Source organism: Hippopotamus amphibius, chromosome 4, assembly GCF_030028045.1.
Source record: "Hippopotamus amphibius kiboko isolate mHipAmp2 chromosome 4, mHipAmp2.hap2, whole genome shotgun sequence".
Lineage (NCBI taxonomy): Eukaryota > Metazoa > Chordata > Mammalia > Artiodactyla > Hippopotamidae > Hippopotamus > Hippopotamus amphibius.
Window position 1 is genome coordinate 59,659,797 of NC_080189.1, and position 14,344 is coordinate 59,674,140.

Sequence of the window (14,344 nt, forward strand, 5' to 3'; positions counted from 1 at the left end):
TGCCAGGTGCAAATTGAAGCACCAAATGTGCAAAGTTAGGCTCCCAAACTATGAATGAATTATATTCCTGTGTACATAACTTAGTTTGAACTGTTTCTGAATAGGGGCTGGGAATAGGGTTGCCAAACAAAATACAGGATGCTCAATTAAATTTGAAATTCATCAGTAATAAGTAATTTTTAACATAAATATGTCCCATGCAATACTGGGGCCATATTTATACTAAAAATTATTTGTTGTCTGTCTGAAATTTGAATTTACCTGGCAACCTACATTATTATCAGTTGCTAAATCTGGAAACTCGAGTTGAGAAGTAAGTAACGTGTTGTAAGAGGAGAGTAACTTTTAGCCACATGTCTTCTGTGTACCAGGTGTTGGCAAGAAGGGGCAGATAAGGAATACCTAGGGACAGATGACCTGTATTGGGTATGTAGGCATTGTGTCTTTAAACATAACCAGTGTGGTTTCCATGAAGAGTGAGTGTAGCCTGGGAATTAACGCAGAACAGAGGTCAGTTTTCTGAGTGGACACCTAAACCACGTGCAGAGAGCCTCATCACAAGCTTTCCGACTTCACCATGCTTTGTTTTCAAAATTCCAGTACAAGTATATTCTTGATTCAGGCCTGGGATTAATTTCAGTTGTAGTCTCTGTCCTGGTAACTCTTAAATTTAAATCTTCATCTTGGATTACTTATCTGATTACCATTACTTTTCACCATGGCTCATCCTTCTAGAAAGGATGTATCTGGAGGTCTTTAGAGAAGGATGTGTATAGAGGTCTGGATGGATGCTGTTTTCATATTATTAGCAACATCTTTGCATTACAAAGGGAATTATTTTGAACTTTCAACAAAATCCAGCCTATAATTACTATAATGATTATAGTAAAGTGTTTCTTCTAAATATCTGTACAATACGATTTGTGTCCTTAAACCATTCATTTCACTGGTCTTTACTTGAGGATTAAAATAAGGTCATCAGAATATATTTGAAAGAGCACTAAACTCAGATAAAGACCTAAAACCATGCTTTCTCATACTACATGCCTCTCTGGGTTTCAGTGTCCTCATCTCCAAGTTAGGGTGATTAGATAATCCCTAGGGTCCTTTGCAACCCTTACAGTCTATGATGCTATTATGGAAGTTTATAAACTAGTGTTCAAAGCAGTTAGCCTCAGGTTTTGTCTGTCTCTTTTGCATAGAGCTACATATCTTCCATCCTCATCCCAATTACAGAGAAAAGAACAGCCCCATTTTCCTCAATTTCTCAATACCAAGGTCCTAGAAAAATTACCTGCCCACCTTGACAGTCACGTACCCCTAGAGGAATCCTTCTAGTTGTACTTTCCGTAAACTCGTAAATGCTGACTCTTCAGAGGTCCCATAGCAATGGATGTCTGACTGTAGCCCACCTGCTTATCCCCTTAGGCGTTGACGATATAGGATTACTCTTTATTTATGCAGACCTGGCTGAAAAAGCCATTGTCAGCAGTTCAACTTTGTGCACTGTACCCAGAATATGTATGTGAATGAATCATCTCATTAAACAAGTATTTATGTTGTGCCCATTTAGACCTAGCCACTGGGCAGGATGATTCTGATGCCTTCACTGGTGTGGACCTTCAATATAGACATTTGGTCTGCAGTGGCTTATGACTGTGCTTTATAAATATAGGGACAATTGAAAGGAGTTGTGTGCTAGAATTGGCTCACAGTAGCTCACGAGAACTGATTATTAAATCATCAGGAATTTTGTAAGCGGATTGTCAAATGCAACCTTTATTAAAAATTGTCATATAAACCTACAACAAATAAAGTATATTAAAAACAAAGGTAATAAATATTCAAAATGCATCACCTCCTAATTATTTTACCCTACATAGCTATGCTCCTGATATTATTTGCATGTTGTATCTATATGGTGGAAACACTATGTAATGAAGGCCCTCAGGTTGATCACTTCAAATAGGCCATGATGCAAGTGTTTACACCACAGAAGTCAGCAAATGCTACCAATCAGACCTTGACTTATTGCTTTGTTGATTTCTAGACTTCAGAAATTAGTGGAGAGAATACTACTGATGCAGATTAAACTTAAAAATTTGTAGTGTGTGGTGTCTGTGGCTCTGACATTGTGAATAGTGCACAAAAAATTGAGGAAATATGCTTCCAATATTCAAAAATTATTAAATGCTTCCACATAAAAGTCATTTATATCATTGATGAATGAGTGAATTTCTGATATGTCTTCATTGTTTCACATTTGTGAAACAATTACTCCTTAATGTAATAAAAATGTCAACCAACGTAAACATAGGAACTACATGCACTCTTCAATTGCAGACACAGGTTGGCTATGAGTATAACTCATATCTATACAAAATTGATATAAAGATCAATGAAAACATTCTGAGAGTACCAATTGGCTATATGAAATGGGAAATAAATTATATTGGGTATTTTATTATTTGTAAATTAATAAATTTCACATTCTTCATATTAGCGAAACTTATAATAAACATATACATGTAAATATACATACAGCTTTTTTTTTTAAATGCCTGTTGTTGAACATTTTCTAGCACAACCTCTATTCAGTGGAGCCCCTTCTGGTTGCTCTGTTTGTTGGGGCTGACACAGTCCTTAGGTGAGGCCGTGCCTCCTGAGGCCAGGCCATATGATCATCTCAGTGGATGCAGAAAAAGCTTTTGGTAAAATTCAACACCCATTTATGATAAAAATTCTCCAGAAAGAGGGCACAGAGGGAACATCCCACAAAACAGTAAAGGCCAGCTACGACAGACTCACAGCAAACATCATGCTCAACGGTGAGAAGCTGAAAGCATTTCTCTAAGGTCAGGAACAAGACAAGGATGCTCACTCTCACCACTTTTATTCAACATATTTTTGACTTTTGGAGTCACACAGACCTGAGTTTGAATATCTCTGTCATTTACTAGGTAAATACCCTTGGATTTAAATTCTCTCAGCCATTGATTTTAAAATCTGTAAAGCACAGATGATTATAGGACTAACCTCATAGGGTTGCCTGAAGATTTAGTAAACTAAACATGCAAAGATTTAACATAGGCCCTGGCACATGATAAGTCTTCAAAACGTGGTAGCTGTGATTTTTTTTCCTTCATCCTCTCTCCTGCCTATTAGGATTCATCAAGCTTTAGACCATGGTTCTCTACCTTTTCTGTTTATACCCACTTAGAGTATGATGGAGCCTAACCAACACATTCTTTGATGATGCACAAATCTCCCTCTCCATCTTGACCTTCTCCATAGAGCATCTATCATGCACATTTTTAACTGACAATAGGACATAACACAGGAAATCTCCTCCTGCTCATGATCTGACCATCCTCAAATTAGTATGCCCTTCCTATTTCCTCATTTCCATTGGTGGTACCCGTATTTGTACTTGACCCCAGGCTTCAAAGTTGCATTCTTTACTCCCTGTATCTAATTAGTCACTAAAACGACTTACTCTTTCTTGCAGCTTCAGTTGCCCTGCCTTCTCGGGACTAATGGTGAAGCTAGCTGAGAAGCTTTTTGGTGCACTCCCCTTCCGCCTCCTCAGGGCGCTCTGCCCTTGACATGCTTGTTTTCCCCTCATGGTGCTCAAGGGACACTGATGATCTTTAAGTTAGTCTCTTATTATTTACTGAATTATATTGCTCTTGCATGCTTTGAAATATCTGTGTCTTTTCTCTTCAGCTAGGTTGTAAACTCCTTGAAGACAAAAGCAGGTCATAAACTCAGAATTACTGTCACAGTGCTAAACGCAGTGCTCAGTAGAGGTTTCCCAGTGGAATGAGCTGATTGAATATAATCCTTTCTTATTTAGAGTATGTAATAGCTTCCTATTGCCTATTAAGTCAATCCCAAGCTCTTCAGACTAGCCTTCCAGGTGTACTGTCAGCTGGCTCCATCTTACTTGCTCTTAACTTTAGCTCTTTTCTGACATGGGCACTTCATTAAGATGACCTTGGTACACACACACACACAGAGTATTAAAATAGTCATCCTTCTGTCTCAGTTTTGCCTGAAGTGCCAAGACATTGGGTACTTACCACCTCACATTGAAAAATGCAATGCTGGACCACCTGTGAACGACTTGTAAAGGAGGTGGAGGAAACCAGTTTTATAACTTTTTGCCCAATACCAATAGCTGGAGGTTGAGAAGGACCAGGAAATTAGGGAGAAAGTTTCTTAGGTAAAAGTTGTTTAAGTGTGGAGACATGCCTCCTTTCTAGTGGCAGGTATACTGGTTTATTATAAAAGATAAAACTCAGGAATGGACAATTAAAAGAGATGCATAGGGTAAGACATGGGGAGGGTGCACAGAGCTTCCATGCCCTTTCGGAGCATGTCACCCTCTTAGCACTTTGATGTGCTCACCCATCTAGAAGCTTCCCAAACCTCATCTTTTAGGGAGTTTCATTATATAGCCATGCCTAATGAAGTCATTGCCCTTTGGTGATTGAACTCAATTTGCAGCCCCTCCCTCTTTCCCTGGAGGTAGGAGGCAAGGTGTGTAAAAGTTCCAATCCTCTAATCAAGGGCTGGTCTTTGCAGTAACCAGCCCACACCTTGAAGCTCTCTAGGAGCCCCATTAAGAGTCACTTCATCAGCATGATTGAAATGCTAGAAAGGAGCTCTGTGTCAGGAACTAGAGGCAAAGACAGGATATGTATTTCCTATTAAACCACACCCACAAATACCTCCTTTCCAGCTGCAGCTTGAAATAAGCCTAGGCTATGGGAAGGGAGAAACTTTTAAATAACATTTGGAGTTTCAATTATTCAACTAAAATGGACATTTTTATTACTGAAATGGCTTTTTTTTTTTCCTATCTAGAGTGACTGGAGTACTTTTTATTATTAAAAATTAAATAGAAGCAGGTGAGAGTCCTGCCTGAGGTATCATGCTAGGAGTGGAGAATGGTTCCAGGCAGTGGGTTTGTGTGAGCAGGAGAAAGAGTGATGATGAAGCTGTGTGTTTGTTGTACCCTTTGAAGTACCTCTCTTTCAACACAACTGTTACATTTGCTGATGCTGCACATGTAGACAGGCCTATAAGTGCAGGTAGGCACACAACATATTACACACACACACACCTTTCTACCATTTATGATCTACAGTTGAACTCATCTCCTCTAAGAAATCATTCCTGGTTATCCCAACTCACACAGCTCTCCCTCTTGGAATTTCTATAATTCCTCTTTTTCAAATCCTATAATCTAACACGTAAGTGAACCAACCATACATCTCCATTGATCTTGGCCTGTTTTGTTTATATGTTTTTGTTTCTCATTCTTATGGTAAGCCTCTCACCAGGAACCAGTGTGTTTTACTTTTGGGGTATGTCTCATATATCCCTCCACTGTCACTTAATAAATGCTGCATAATTGATTAATCAGATACATCCAAATTGCATGGTGACATCAAAGCTTGGTTAAATATCCAGTTTAGTCTAAAACCTAAAGCTACATCTGTCTCCTGATGGAAATGCTGGCTGCCTCAACTCAGCTTTCCAGCTTTTTTGGTTGGTCAATGAACCGTTGAGCAGAGTGCGCTAATGAAATAAATAATCTTCATGTGATCTTTTATTGCTGATGAAGGTTAAAATACCAGTGAGTCCCATTCACCATTGCAACAAAAAGAATAAAATACCTAGGAATAAACCTGCCTAAGGAATAAATCTGCAAAAGACCTGTATGCAGAAAACTATAAGACACTGATGAAAGAAACCAAAGACGATACAAACAGCTGGAGGGACATACCATGTTCTTGGATTAGAAGAATCAACATTGTGAACATGACTATACTACCCAAAGAAATTTACAGATTCAATGAAATTCCCATCAAATTACCAATGGCATTTTTCACAGAACTAGAACAAGAAATTTTATGATTTGTATGGAAACGCAAAAGACCCTGAATAGCCAAAGCAATCTTGAGAAAGAAAGAAGGAGCTCGAGAAATCAGGCTCCCTGACTTCAAACTATACTACAGGGCTACAGTGATCAAGACAGTATGGTACTGGCACAAAAACAAATATAAATCAATGGAACAAAGTAGAGACCCCAGAGATAAACCCACACACATGTGGGCAACTTATCTTTGACAAAGGAGGCAAGAATATACAATGGAGAAAAGATAGCCTCCTCAGTAAGTGGTGCTGGGAACATTGGACAGCTACATGTAAAAGAATGAAATTAGAATACTTCCTAACACCATACACAAAAATAAACTCAAAATGGATTAAAAAGCTAAATGTAAGACCAGACACTATAAAACTCCTAGAGGAAAACATAGGCAGAACACTCTATGACATGCATCAAAGCAAGATCCTTTGTGACCCACCTCCTAGAAGAATGGAAATAAAATAAAAAATGAACAAATGGGACCCAGTGAAACTTAAAAGCTTTTGCACAGCAAAAGAAACCATAAACAAGACAAGAAGAGAACCCTCAGAATGGGAGAAAATATCTGCCAATGAAGCAACTGACAAAGGATAAATCTCCAAAATATACAAGCAGCTGATGCACCTTAATATCAAAAAAGCAAATAACCCAATCCACAAATGGGCAGAAGAGCTAAATAGATATTTCTCCAAAGAAGACATGGAGATGACTAACAAACACATGAAAAGATGCTCAACATCACTAATCATTTGAGAAGTACAAGTCAATGCCACAATGAGGTATCACCTCACACTGGTCAGAACGGCCATCATCAAAAAATCTAGAAACAAGAAATGCTGGAGATAGCTTCCTCCACAAGAGAGCAGACAGCAGTATCAAGCAGTATCAGCCGTGTTTCGTCTTGTGGAACTGAAAACCACAGCCACAGAAAAATAGAGAAAATGAAAAAGCAGAGGACATTGTACCAGATGAAGGGACAGGATAAAAACCCAGAAAAACAACTAAATGAAGAGGAGATAGGCACCCTTCCAGAAAAAGAATTCAGAATAATGATGGTGACGATGATCCAGGACTTTGAAAAAAGACTGGGTGCAAAGATCGAAAAGTTTACCAAAGACCTAGAAGAATTAAAGAGCAAACAAACAGAGATATGCAACACAATAACTGAAATGAAAAATACACTAGAAGGAACCAATAGCAGATTAATGGAGGCAGAAGGGCGAATAAGTGACCGGAAGACAGAATGGTGATAATCACTGATGCAGAAAAGAATAAGGAAAAAAGAATGAAAAGAACTGAAGACAGCCTAAGAGGCCTCTGGGACAATGTTAAACACACCAACATTCTCATTATAGGGGTCCTAGAAGGAGAAGAGAGAGAGAAAGGACTGGAGAGAATATTGGAAGAGCTTATAGATGAAAACTTCCCTAACATGGGAAAGGAAATAGCTACCCCAGTCCAGGAAGTGCAGAGAGTCCCAAGCAGGATAAACCCAAGGAGAAACACACCAAGACACATAGTAGTCAAATTGACAAAAATTAAAGGCAGAGAAAAGTTATTAAAAGCAACAAGGGGAAAACGACAAATAACATACAAGGGAACTCCCATAAGGGTAACAGCTGATTTCTCAGCAGAAACTCTGCAAGCCAGAAGGGAGTGGCATGATGTATTTCAAGTGATGAAAGGGAAGAACCTACAACCAAGAATCCTCTACCCAGCAAGGATCTCATTCAGATTTGATGGAGAAATCAAAAGCTTTACAGACAAGCAACAGCTAAGAGAATTCAGCACCACCAAACCAGCCCTACAACAAATGCTAAAGGAACTTCTCTAAGCAGGAAACATAAGAAAAGAAAAGGACCTACAAAAACAAAAACAAAACAATTAAGAACATGGTAATAGGAACATACATATCAATAATTACCTTGAATGTAAATGGACTAAATGCACCAACCAAAAGACACAGACTGGCTGAATGGATACAAAAACAAGACCCACATATATGCTGTCTACAAGAGACCCACTTCAGACCTAGGGACACATACAGATGGAAAGTGAGGGGATGGAAAAAGATATTCCATGCAAATGAAAATCAAAAGAAAGCTGGAGTAGCGATACTCATATCAGATAAAATAGACTTTAAAATAAGAAATGTTACAAGAGACAAGAAAGGATATTACATAAAGATCAAGGGATCCATCCAAGAAGAGGAGATAACAATTATACATACACCCAATATAGGAGCACTTCAATACATAAGGCAAATGCTAACGACTATGAAAGAGGAAATGCAAGGCAGAAATAGAGACACAGATGTAGAGAACAAACACATGGACACCAAGTGGGGAAAGCAGGGAGGGTTGGGAGGGGGGATGAATTGGGAGATTGGGATACCAAAAAAAAGAAAAAGAAAAAAAAAAACAAATGCTGGAGAGGGTATAGAGAAAAGGGAACCCTCCTGCACTGTTGGTGGAAATGTAAATTGGTGCCGCCACTATGGAGAACAGTATGGAGGCTCCTTAAAAAACTAAAAATAGAACTACCATATGACCCAGCAATCCCACTACTGGGCATATACCTAGAGAAAACCATAATCCAAAAAGAAACATGTACCACAATGTTCATTGCAGCACTATTTACAATAGCCAGGACAGGGAAGCAACCTAAATGTCCATCAACAGATGAATGGATAAAGAAGATGTGGCACATACATACAATAGAATATTACTCAGCCATAAAAAGGAATGAAATTGAGTTATTTGTAGGGAGGTGGATGGACCTAGAGTCTGTTATACAGAGCAAAGTAAGCCAGAAAGAGAAAAACAAATACTGTATGCTAACTCATATATATGGAATCTAAAAAAAATGGTACTGATGAACCCAGTGACAGGGCAAGAATAAAGATGCAGATGTAGGGAATGGACTTGAGGACAAGGGGTGGGGGGCAAAGAGGAAGCTGGGACGAAGTGAGAGAGTAGCATAGACATAAATACACTACCAAATGTCAAATAGATGGCTAGTGGAAAGCTGCTGCATAACACAGGGAGATCAACTTGATTGGTGATGACTTAGAGGGGTGGGATAGGGAGGATGGGAAGGAGTTGTGGGAAGGAGGCGGTATGGGGATAATGTATAAATACAGCTGATTCACTTTGTTGTACAGCAGAAACTGGCACAACAGTGTAAAGCAATTATACTCCAATAAAGAGCTTAAAAAAAAACCAAAACAGGAGTGTGGTTTGGTACGTGATATCAGTCCTCTTCAGGCATTGCACTGGGAAGACGTCTTTGTCTAACTTTCATGTTGCTCTATAGTTTGCTTTACCTCCTGGTCACCAGTAGGCTTACTTCTTGGATTACTAGCATTCAGCTTTTTGCTAATAAAATTTTCTGTAGAACTAGAAGAGTTTCCCAGACAACTGGAAGTGTATTTGGAGACAAGCCTCTCTCAAAATTGCTTTTACGAGCAGGGCCTGCATTTCATCAGGCTCCCAACTTCTTTATTAGCACCTTTTTTCAGCTTGCTCCTGGGTGATGAAGGCAATCAGTTTTATGTTATTAATCCTCCCATCCACCATGGGAGCTGGCAGTGTGTTTGAATACTCAAAGGCATGAGACTTCTCAAAAGCCCTTCAGGACTCCCGGGAGGCTTGTCGGTCCATGAAGTCTTGATGTCTGTGAGTGGAATGGATGAGTCATGTATGTGCATTGAACAAATGAAACTCTATGGTGTCTCTGCAGGTGATACAGGCTTGCCATTCTTGTCCCAAAGCAATCGAAGTTGTCGTCAATGCCTATGAACACATCAGGTGGAACGTAAAGTGGAAAAGAGCTATCCCTGATGAGGACTTGGAGGTAAAGCATCAATTCACTTCCTGTGGTTTTCACGCTAAAGCACTTCTAGACTGCAGTAGAAGTGCAGGAAATTTTAATTCAAAAAATGGGTTTTGAGAATGCTTTCAAGAATTTGAGAATGCTACTCAAAATATGAGACAAAGGGTTATAAAATATAGGTGTGAAAATAAATAAATAAATAAATAAATAAATAAATAAATAAGAAGGTAGTGCTTGGGAGCATCTTGGGAATTTCTCCATCAAAGGACAAGTTGAACAATTATATAAAGGTGACAGTTTTACTTTCTTCCCATCAATTTAGATGAATATAATAATGATAACAATAATATTTGGGATTGCTCATATAGCATTTTTACCAGAAAATTACATTGTTTTGTGTAGATTATGTCACTCACTTAAAAACTTTGCTTTGTGTAGATTATTTCGTTCACTTTTAAATATCCTGAAATCTTTAGTAGGCAGGTAACAGAGTATTAAAAACTTTGTGATGAGTCACGTGGAAAGTCACTGGCAAAGCTGAGTCCTCATGCTGCATATGGACTTTGCTGCCTTTCTGGACTAGTCCTTCCACCTAACCTCCTATTCTTGGTTTTGGCTGTCACAGGCTGTCCCCAACATGGGAGAGGTGTTGGGCACAGAGTGCACAGCTCACTGGGCTTAGAGGCCAGTGGCTTAGGTGCAGTCTTATTCTGCTAATTATTATCTTAGCTTTAAACAGTTACGTAACCTGCTTCAGCTTCATTATTCATGTTTAATTTTGCCTCCCCATCAGAGACCATGGAAAACTGCCATTGTGTATAAAGTAGGGACTGATTACGCTTGGTTTCTATTGATGTAAACTTAGGCTTTTCTGACTTTAACATGTCTTGCCTTCCTTTTCAGAGACACTGGGATTTTTACCACTCTCTCTTCACTGTGTGCAGTAACTCTCCAAGGACTCTCATGCATTTATCGAGATGCGCCATTCGAAGAGCATTACACAGCAGATGTCACAGCGTAATTCCTTTGCTTTCCCTCCCATTGTCATTGAAAAAGTACTTGCTTTTAGAGCCAGAGGGAATCATTTATTAAGCCTTATGAGACAGAAGTTCCCAATCCTAGATGTTTAAGTGGACTCGCTGGGTAGACACAGTTTGCATAAATAAAATGGTACTTGGGTTGATTATAACACTTCAGGGATTTAAAAACACTTTACAAACATTGTCATTAATCCTCGGGTATCATGGTGAGGGGAAATAAATAAGAGGTGAAGTTAAGTTGTTCTCAAAAACAAGAGTATATCCAGAAGTTACTGACATAACAATGATAATTAATATACATAGTGCTCTTACTTGGTGCCTGCTATAATTTTGTAAAAATTTTCATATGTTATCTCATTTGAAATGGGACCCAGGTTTTCTTACAACCAATTTCATTCTCTCCTTATCAGTAATAAGTTTACATTACCGTTCAGCTGGCAGAATGCTAGGCTTTGTGATGGGCTTCTTACTCTTGGTGTCCTCTGTCCACTCCCATGTAGCACAAATTACTATTGCTCGTTTTGCAAACTCCTTTCCCCATATCAAGCTCCTCAACTTACTTTTAGTGAAGAAAGCATGAGCATAGTCAAAACAAGGAGATGTTTGAGTCAAATTAGAAATGAAAAGCAAAGACCCATCCACTTGAAAGTCAAAATGGACATTTTAACACACTCTCTTTGAGCCAAAGACTGGAGATGCAAAGGTGAGTCCAAAGCGAGGACTCCTGCCCTCCAGGATCTCACCATTTAGCAGAGGATCTGGACATATAAGCCGGGAACTGCAGCGTCCACTGTCAGGGGCAAGAGTACAGGTGCAGATTCATTCTTAGTGCTTGCCTTTCAAAGTCGTGTTTGTGACGTGGTGTGGTTTTCATTGACTCCTGATGACAAAGACTGAGGGATTGTATGGAGTAGCGGGATCTCCAGCTGCTATGAGTATAAATGTAAATGGATTCGCTTTAAGTTTCCAGGCACATCTAGTTATTTTTAGGTTAGAACGATTTCGTGCTTATTGCTTTCCCAGACTCTTTGGGAAAAATATTGCACACTCGATGCGTGTGACAAGGAAGTTTAGGAAAATGTGTTTGAGGAAACGTTTGAAGGGAGAAACTTAGGTTGATTACTTTGCTCTTTTTATATAACAGACTGACATTTCAGAGCATTTTAGCTAGAAGATAAGGGGCACTTTGCTGGCTATGGCCGGCTACAGAAAGCATATAGAAAGACTTTGAAAATGGTAAAAGTTTGAGAAACTTGGAAAGCCTAGTGTGTTAATCAGGTTTGTTAGCGGTTTGCAGAAAGAAATGCAGATGATTAACTTCTGAACCTCATGGTTTATGAGGCCAATTTCGCTTCATTTTTTTGTTCTTGCTAATCGCTTTTAGAGAAGCTCATTGACTCTTAGCATTGCCTTTTAGAGGTTAGAACAGAAGTAATTAAGCACAAACAAGTCGATTTGCCAGTTATGAGCGGGGCTTTGTGTGTGTGTGTGTGTGGTACGTATGTGGTTCTCCATCTTGTTTAACTTTAGATGCTTGAGTTTTGAGTATAGATGACGTTAAATATTCCACTAGCCTGCCACCTAGAGTTGTGCTTCACATACTCTAGGATTTGCATATTCCTGGGGCTATGTAGGAAAAATCATAAGTGGATACAATAATCTTTCTGAAGTATCAGTTCTACTCAGATACTTTGGGAGAAATATTTTGTACTAAAATAAGATCTATATTATGGATAGAATACTGTGTTTGTATGATCTATTCATATAAAACACATGATCCTTCAAAAAACAGTTTGCTTGCAGCAAGTGGTGTTAGAACACATTCTAGAATGCCGGGCAGAGGTGCTGCCCTCCAGCTTCAGGAATATTCTGGCAGAAATATGTGTGATGCTGTGACTTAGGCAATAAAGCTGATGCTAAGGACAAAGGGCGAGGATGTTCCTTGCGTGGGGAAATAACGTATCCCAGTCTGCCTGCTGTGCTTAAACATTCTGTGTGAATCTGGCATATGATACAGGACTACTTGCTTTGAGTGGTTTATTTGTGGATTTAAAGTTATTTCTCCTCATCTTTGAACTTTCATTTAGAAGACTTAAATAAAGCTCTTCTCTTTCCTTTCATCTTTGTGAGTTATTTGCCGATAAGACTTTTTCCTAACTGACTTTTCAGCAGTTAGACTGGAGAATCTACATGAATCATTGCTTTCTTCAAAATTGGGAAAGAAAAGAGAATGAGGAAATGTGCCTGTAGGTAAATAATATTTTCAAAAGAAAGTAAAGGGTAAACACAAATAAAGCACAGGCTATTGCTATAGGAACAAAAGTGTTTTAATAATAATAAAGAAATTGTACTGAGTCATACTCTTCCTTCTGTCACCATCTCTGTCCTCCTGGGTTTCTGATTTCTTTTCATTCTCACTATTCAAGCAACCATGGGCAGGAGCAACAGAGGAAATTATATCCTTATGATACCATTGTTACTTTTTGTAAATAGTCACTTAATGATTGAGGTCACATGTGAGGAAGAATCTTTGATATGAGGGAAAGACCACCCATCCAGTTTTCTCCCGTCTCAGGAGCTAGACACACTTGAGTTCTATTTTTTAATCACCTAGTGTTACATTGTCACTTTGTCCTTCCATCCCAAACCCAGTGGCTTCTAATAAAAAACACAGCAGTCAAAAGCTGATTGTAAGGATGAGAAAAGTTACAAACCACTTGCAGTGGCTTATCAATGTTGGAAAAAACAGCTGAGCCTTATATTTTTGTTACTCATCTGATTGTTTATGAAGAACGCAAAGTTTTAAACTGTGCACTTTCAAAACGTTTTTGAAAAATCCAACTATTCACTTATTTTCTTTGAAACACAGACACCATAGCTAATATATGGAAGGAATTCATTGTCACTTCCTTTGGCATATAAACAGATGCATTACAGTTAGATGTCAAGAGTTTTGGCTCTGGTGCCTATCTGGGTTTATATCCTGACTCTCAACCTTATTTGACCCATTATCTAGGGGAAAATGACATGCTTGCTCCGTGCCTCAATTTGCTTATCTGTAAAATGGGAATGATAATGGTACTTACCTCATAAAACTTTTATGTGATTGTTTTGAGGTGCAGGGGAGGAAAAAGTTTTACTTGACCCCCTTAGGGTCCCTGGCTGGGTCAAAGACAGATTAACAGGAGGAAAGCATACAAATTTAATTGATATAAGTTTCATATGACATGGAAGCCTTTATAAGGAAATGAAGACCCTAATGAAACAGACTTGAGTATTTTTATGCTAGATTTAATGATGAGTGGGCAGTTGTGTAGAAATGTGATAGGTTAGGGAGTGTGCAGTCAGCGTGGTGAACTGGAGGAAACTGGGACCTATTCGTTAGGATTCTTCTTGGTGTCCCTTTGTCTTAGAAGATAAGGATGCTCTTTTCCTCCAGATTTAGGGAGGGCATCTCCCATAGGAGGGTTTTATGACCTGTTTCAGGGAAGAAGGGGCAGGGATGGTCAGAGTGATCTTCTTGCTTCCTCTG

The 14,344-nt window shown here is 38.9% G+C and overlaps 1 protein-coding gene across 2 annotated transcripts in view; it reads left to right on the forward strand.

Annotated features, from left to right (window-relative positions):
* ASB4 (ankyrin repeat and SOCS box containing 4) overlaps window positions 1–14,344 on the forward strand; it is a 180,441-nt gene that overhangs the window by 55,379 nt on the left and 110,718 nt on the right. Inside the window, exons 4-5 of one of the 2 annotated variants that reach the window (XM_057732800.1) lie at window positions 9,680–9,793; window positions 10,676–12,870. In XM_057732800.1, the coding sequence (XP_057588783.1) occupies window positions 9,680–9,793; window positions 10,676–10,864 (303 nt within the window). In that variant the 3' untranslated portion in view covers window positions 10,865–12,870. Of the gene's footprint in view, window positions 1–9,679; window positions 9,794–10,675; window positions 12,871–14,344 lie in introns of those variants that run through there. The other variant, XM_057732801.1, reaches the window with a different exon arrangement.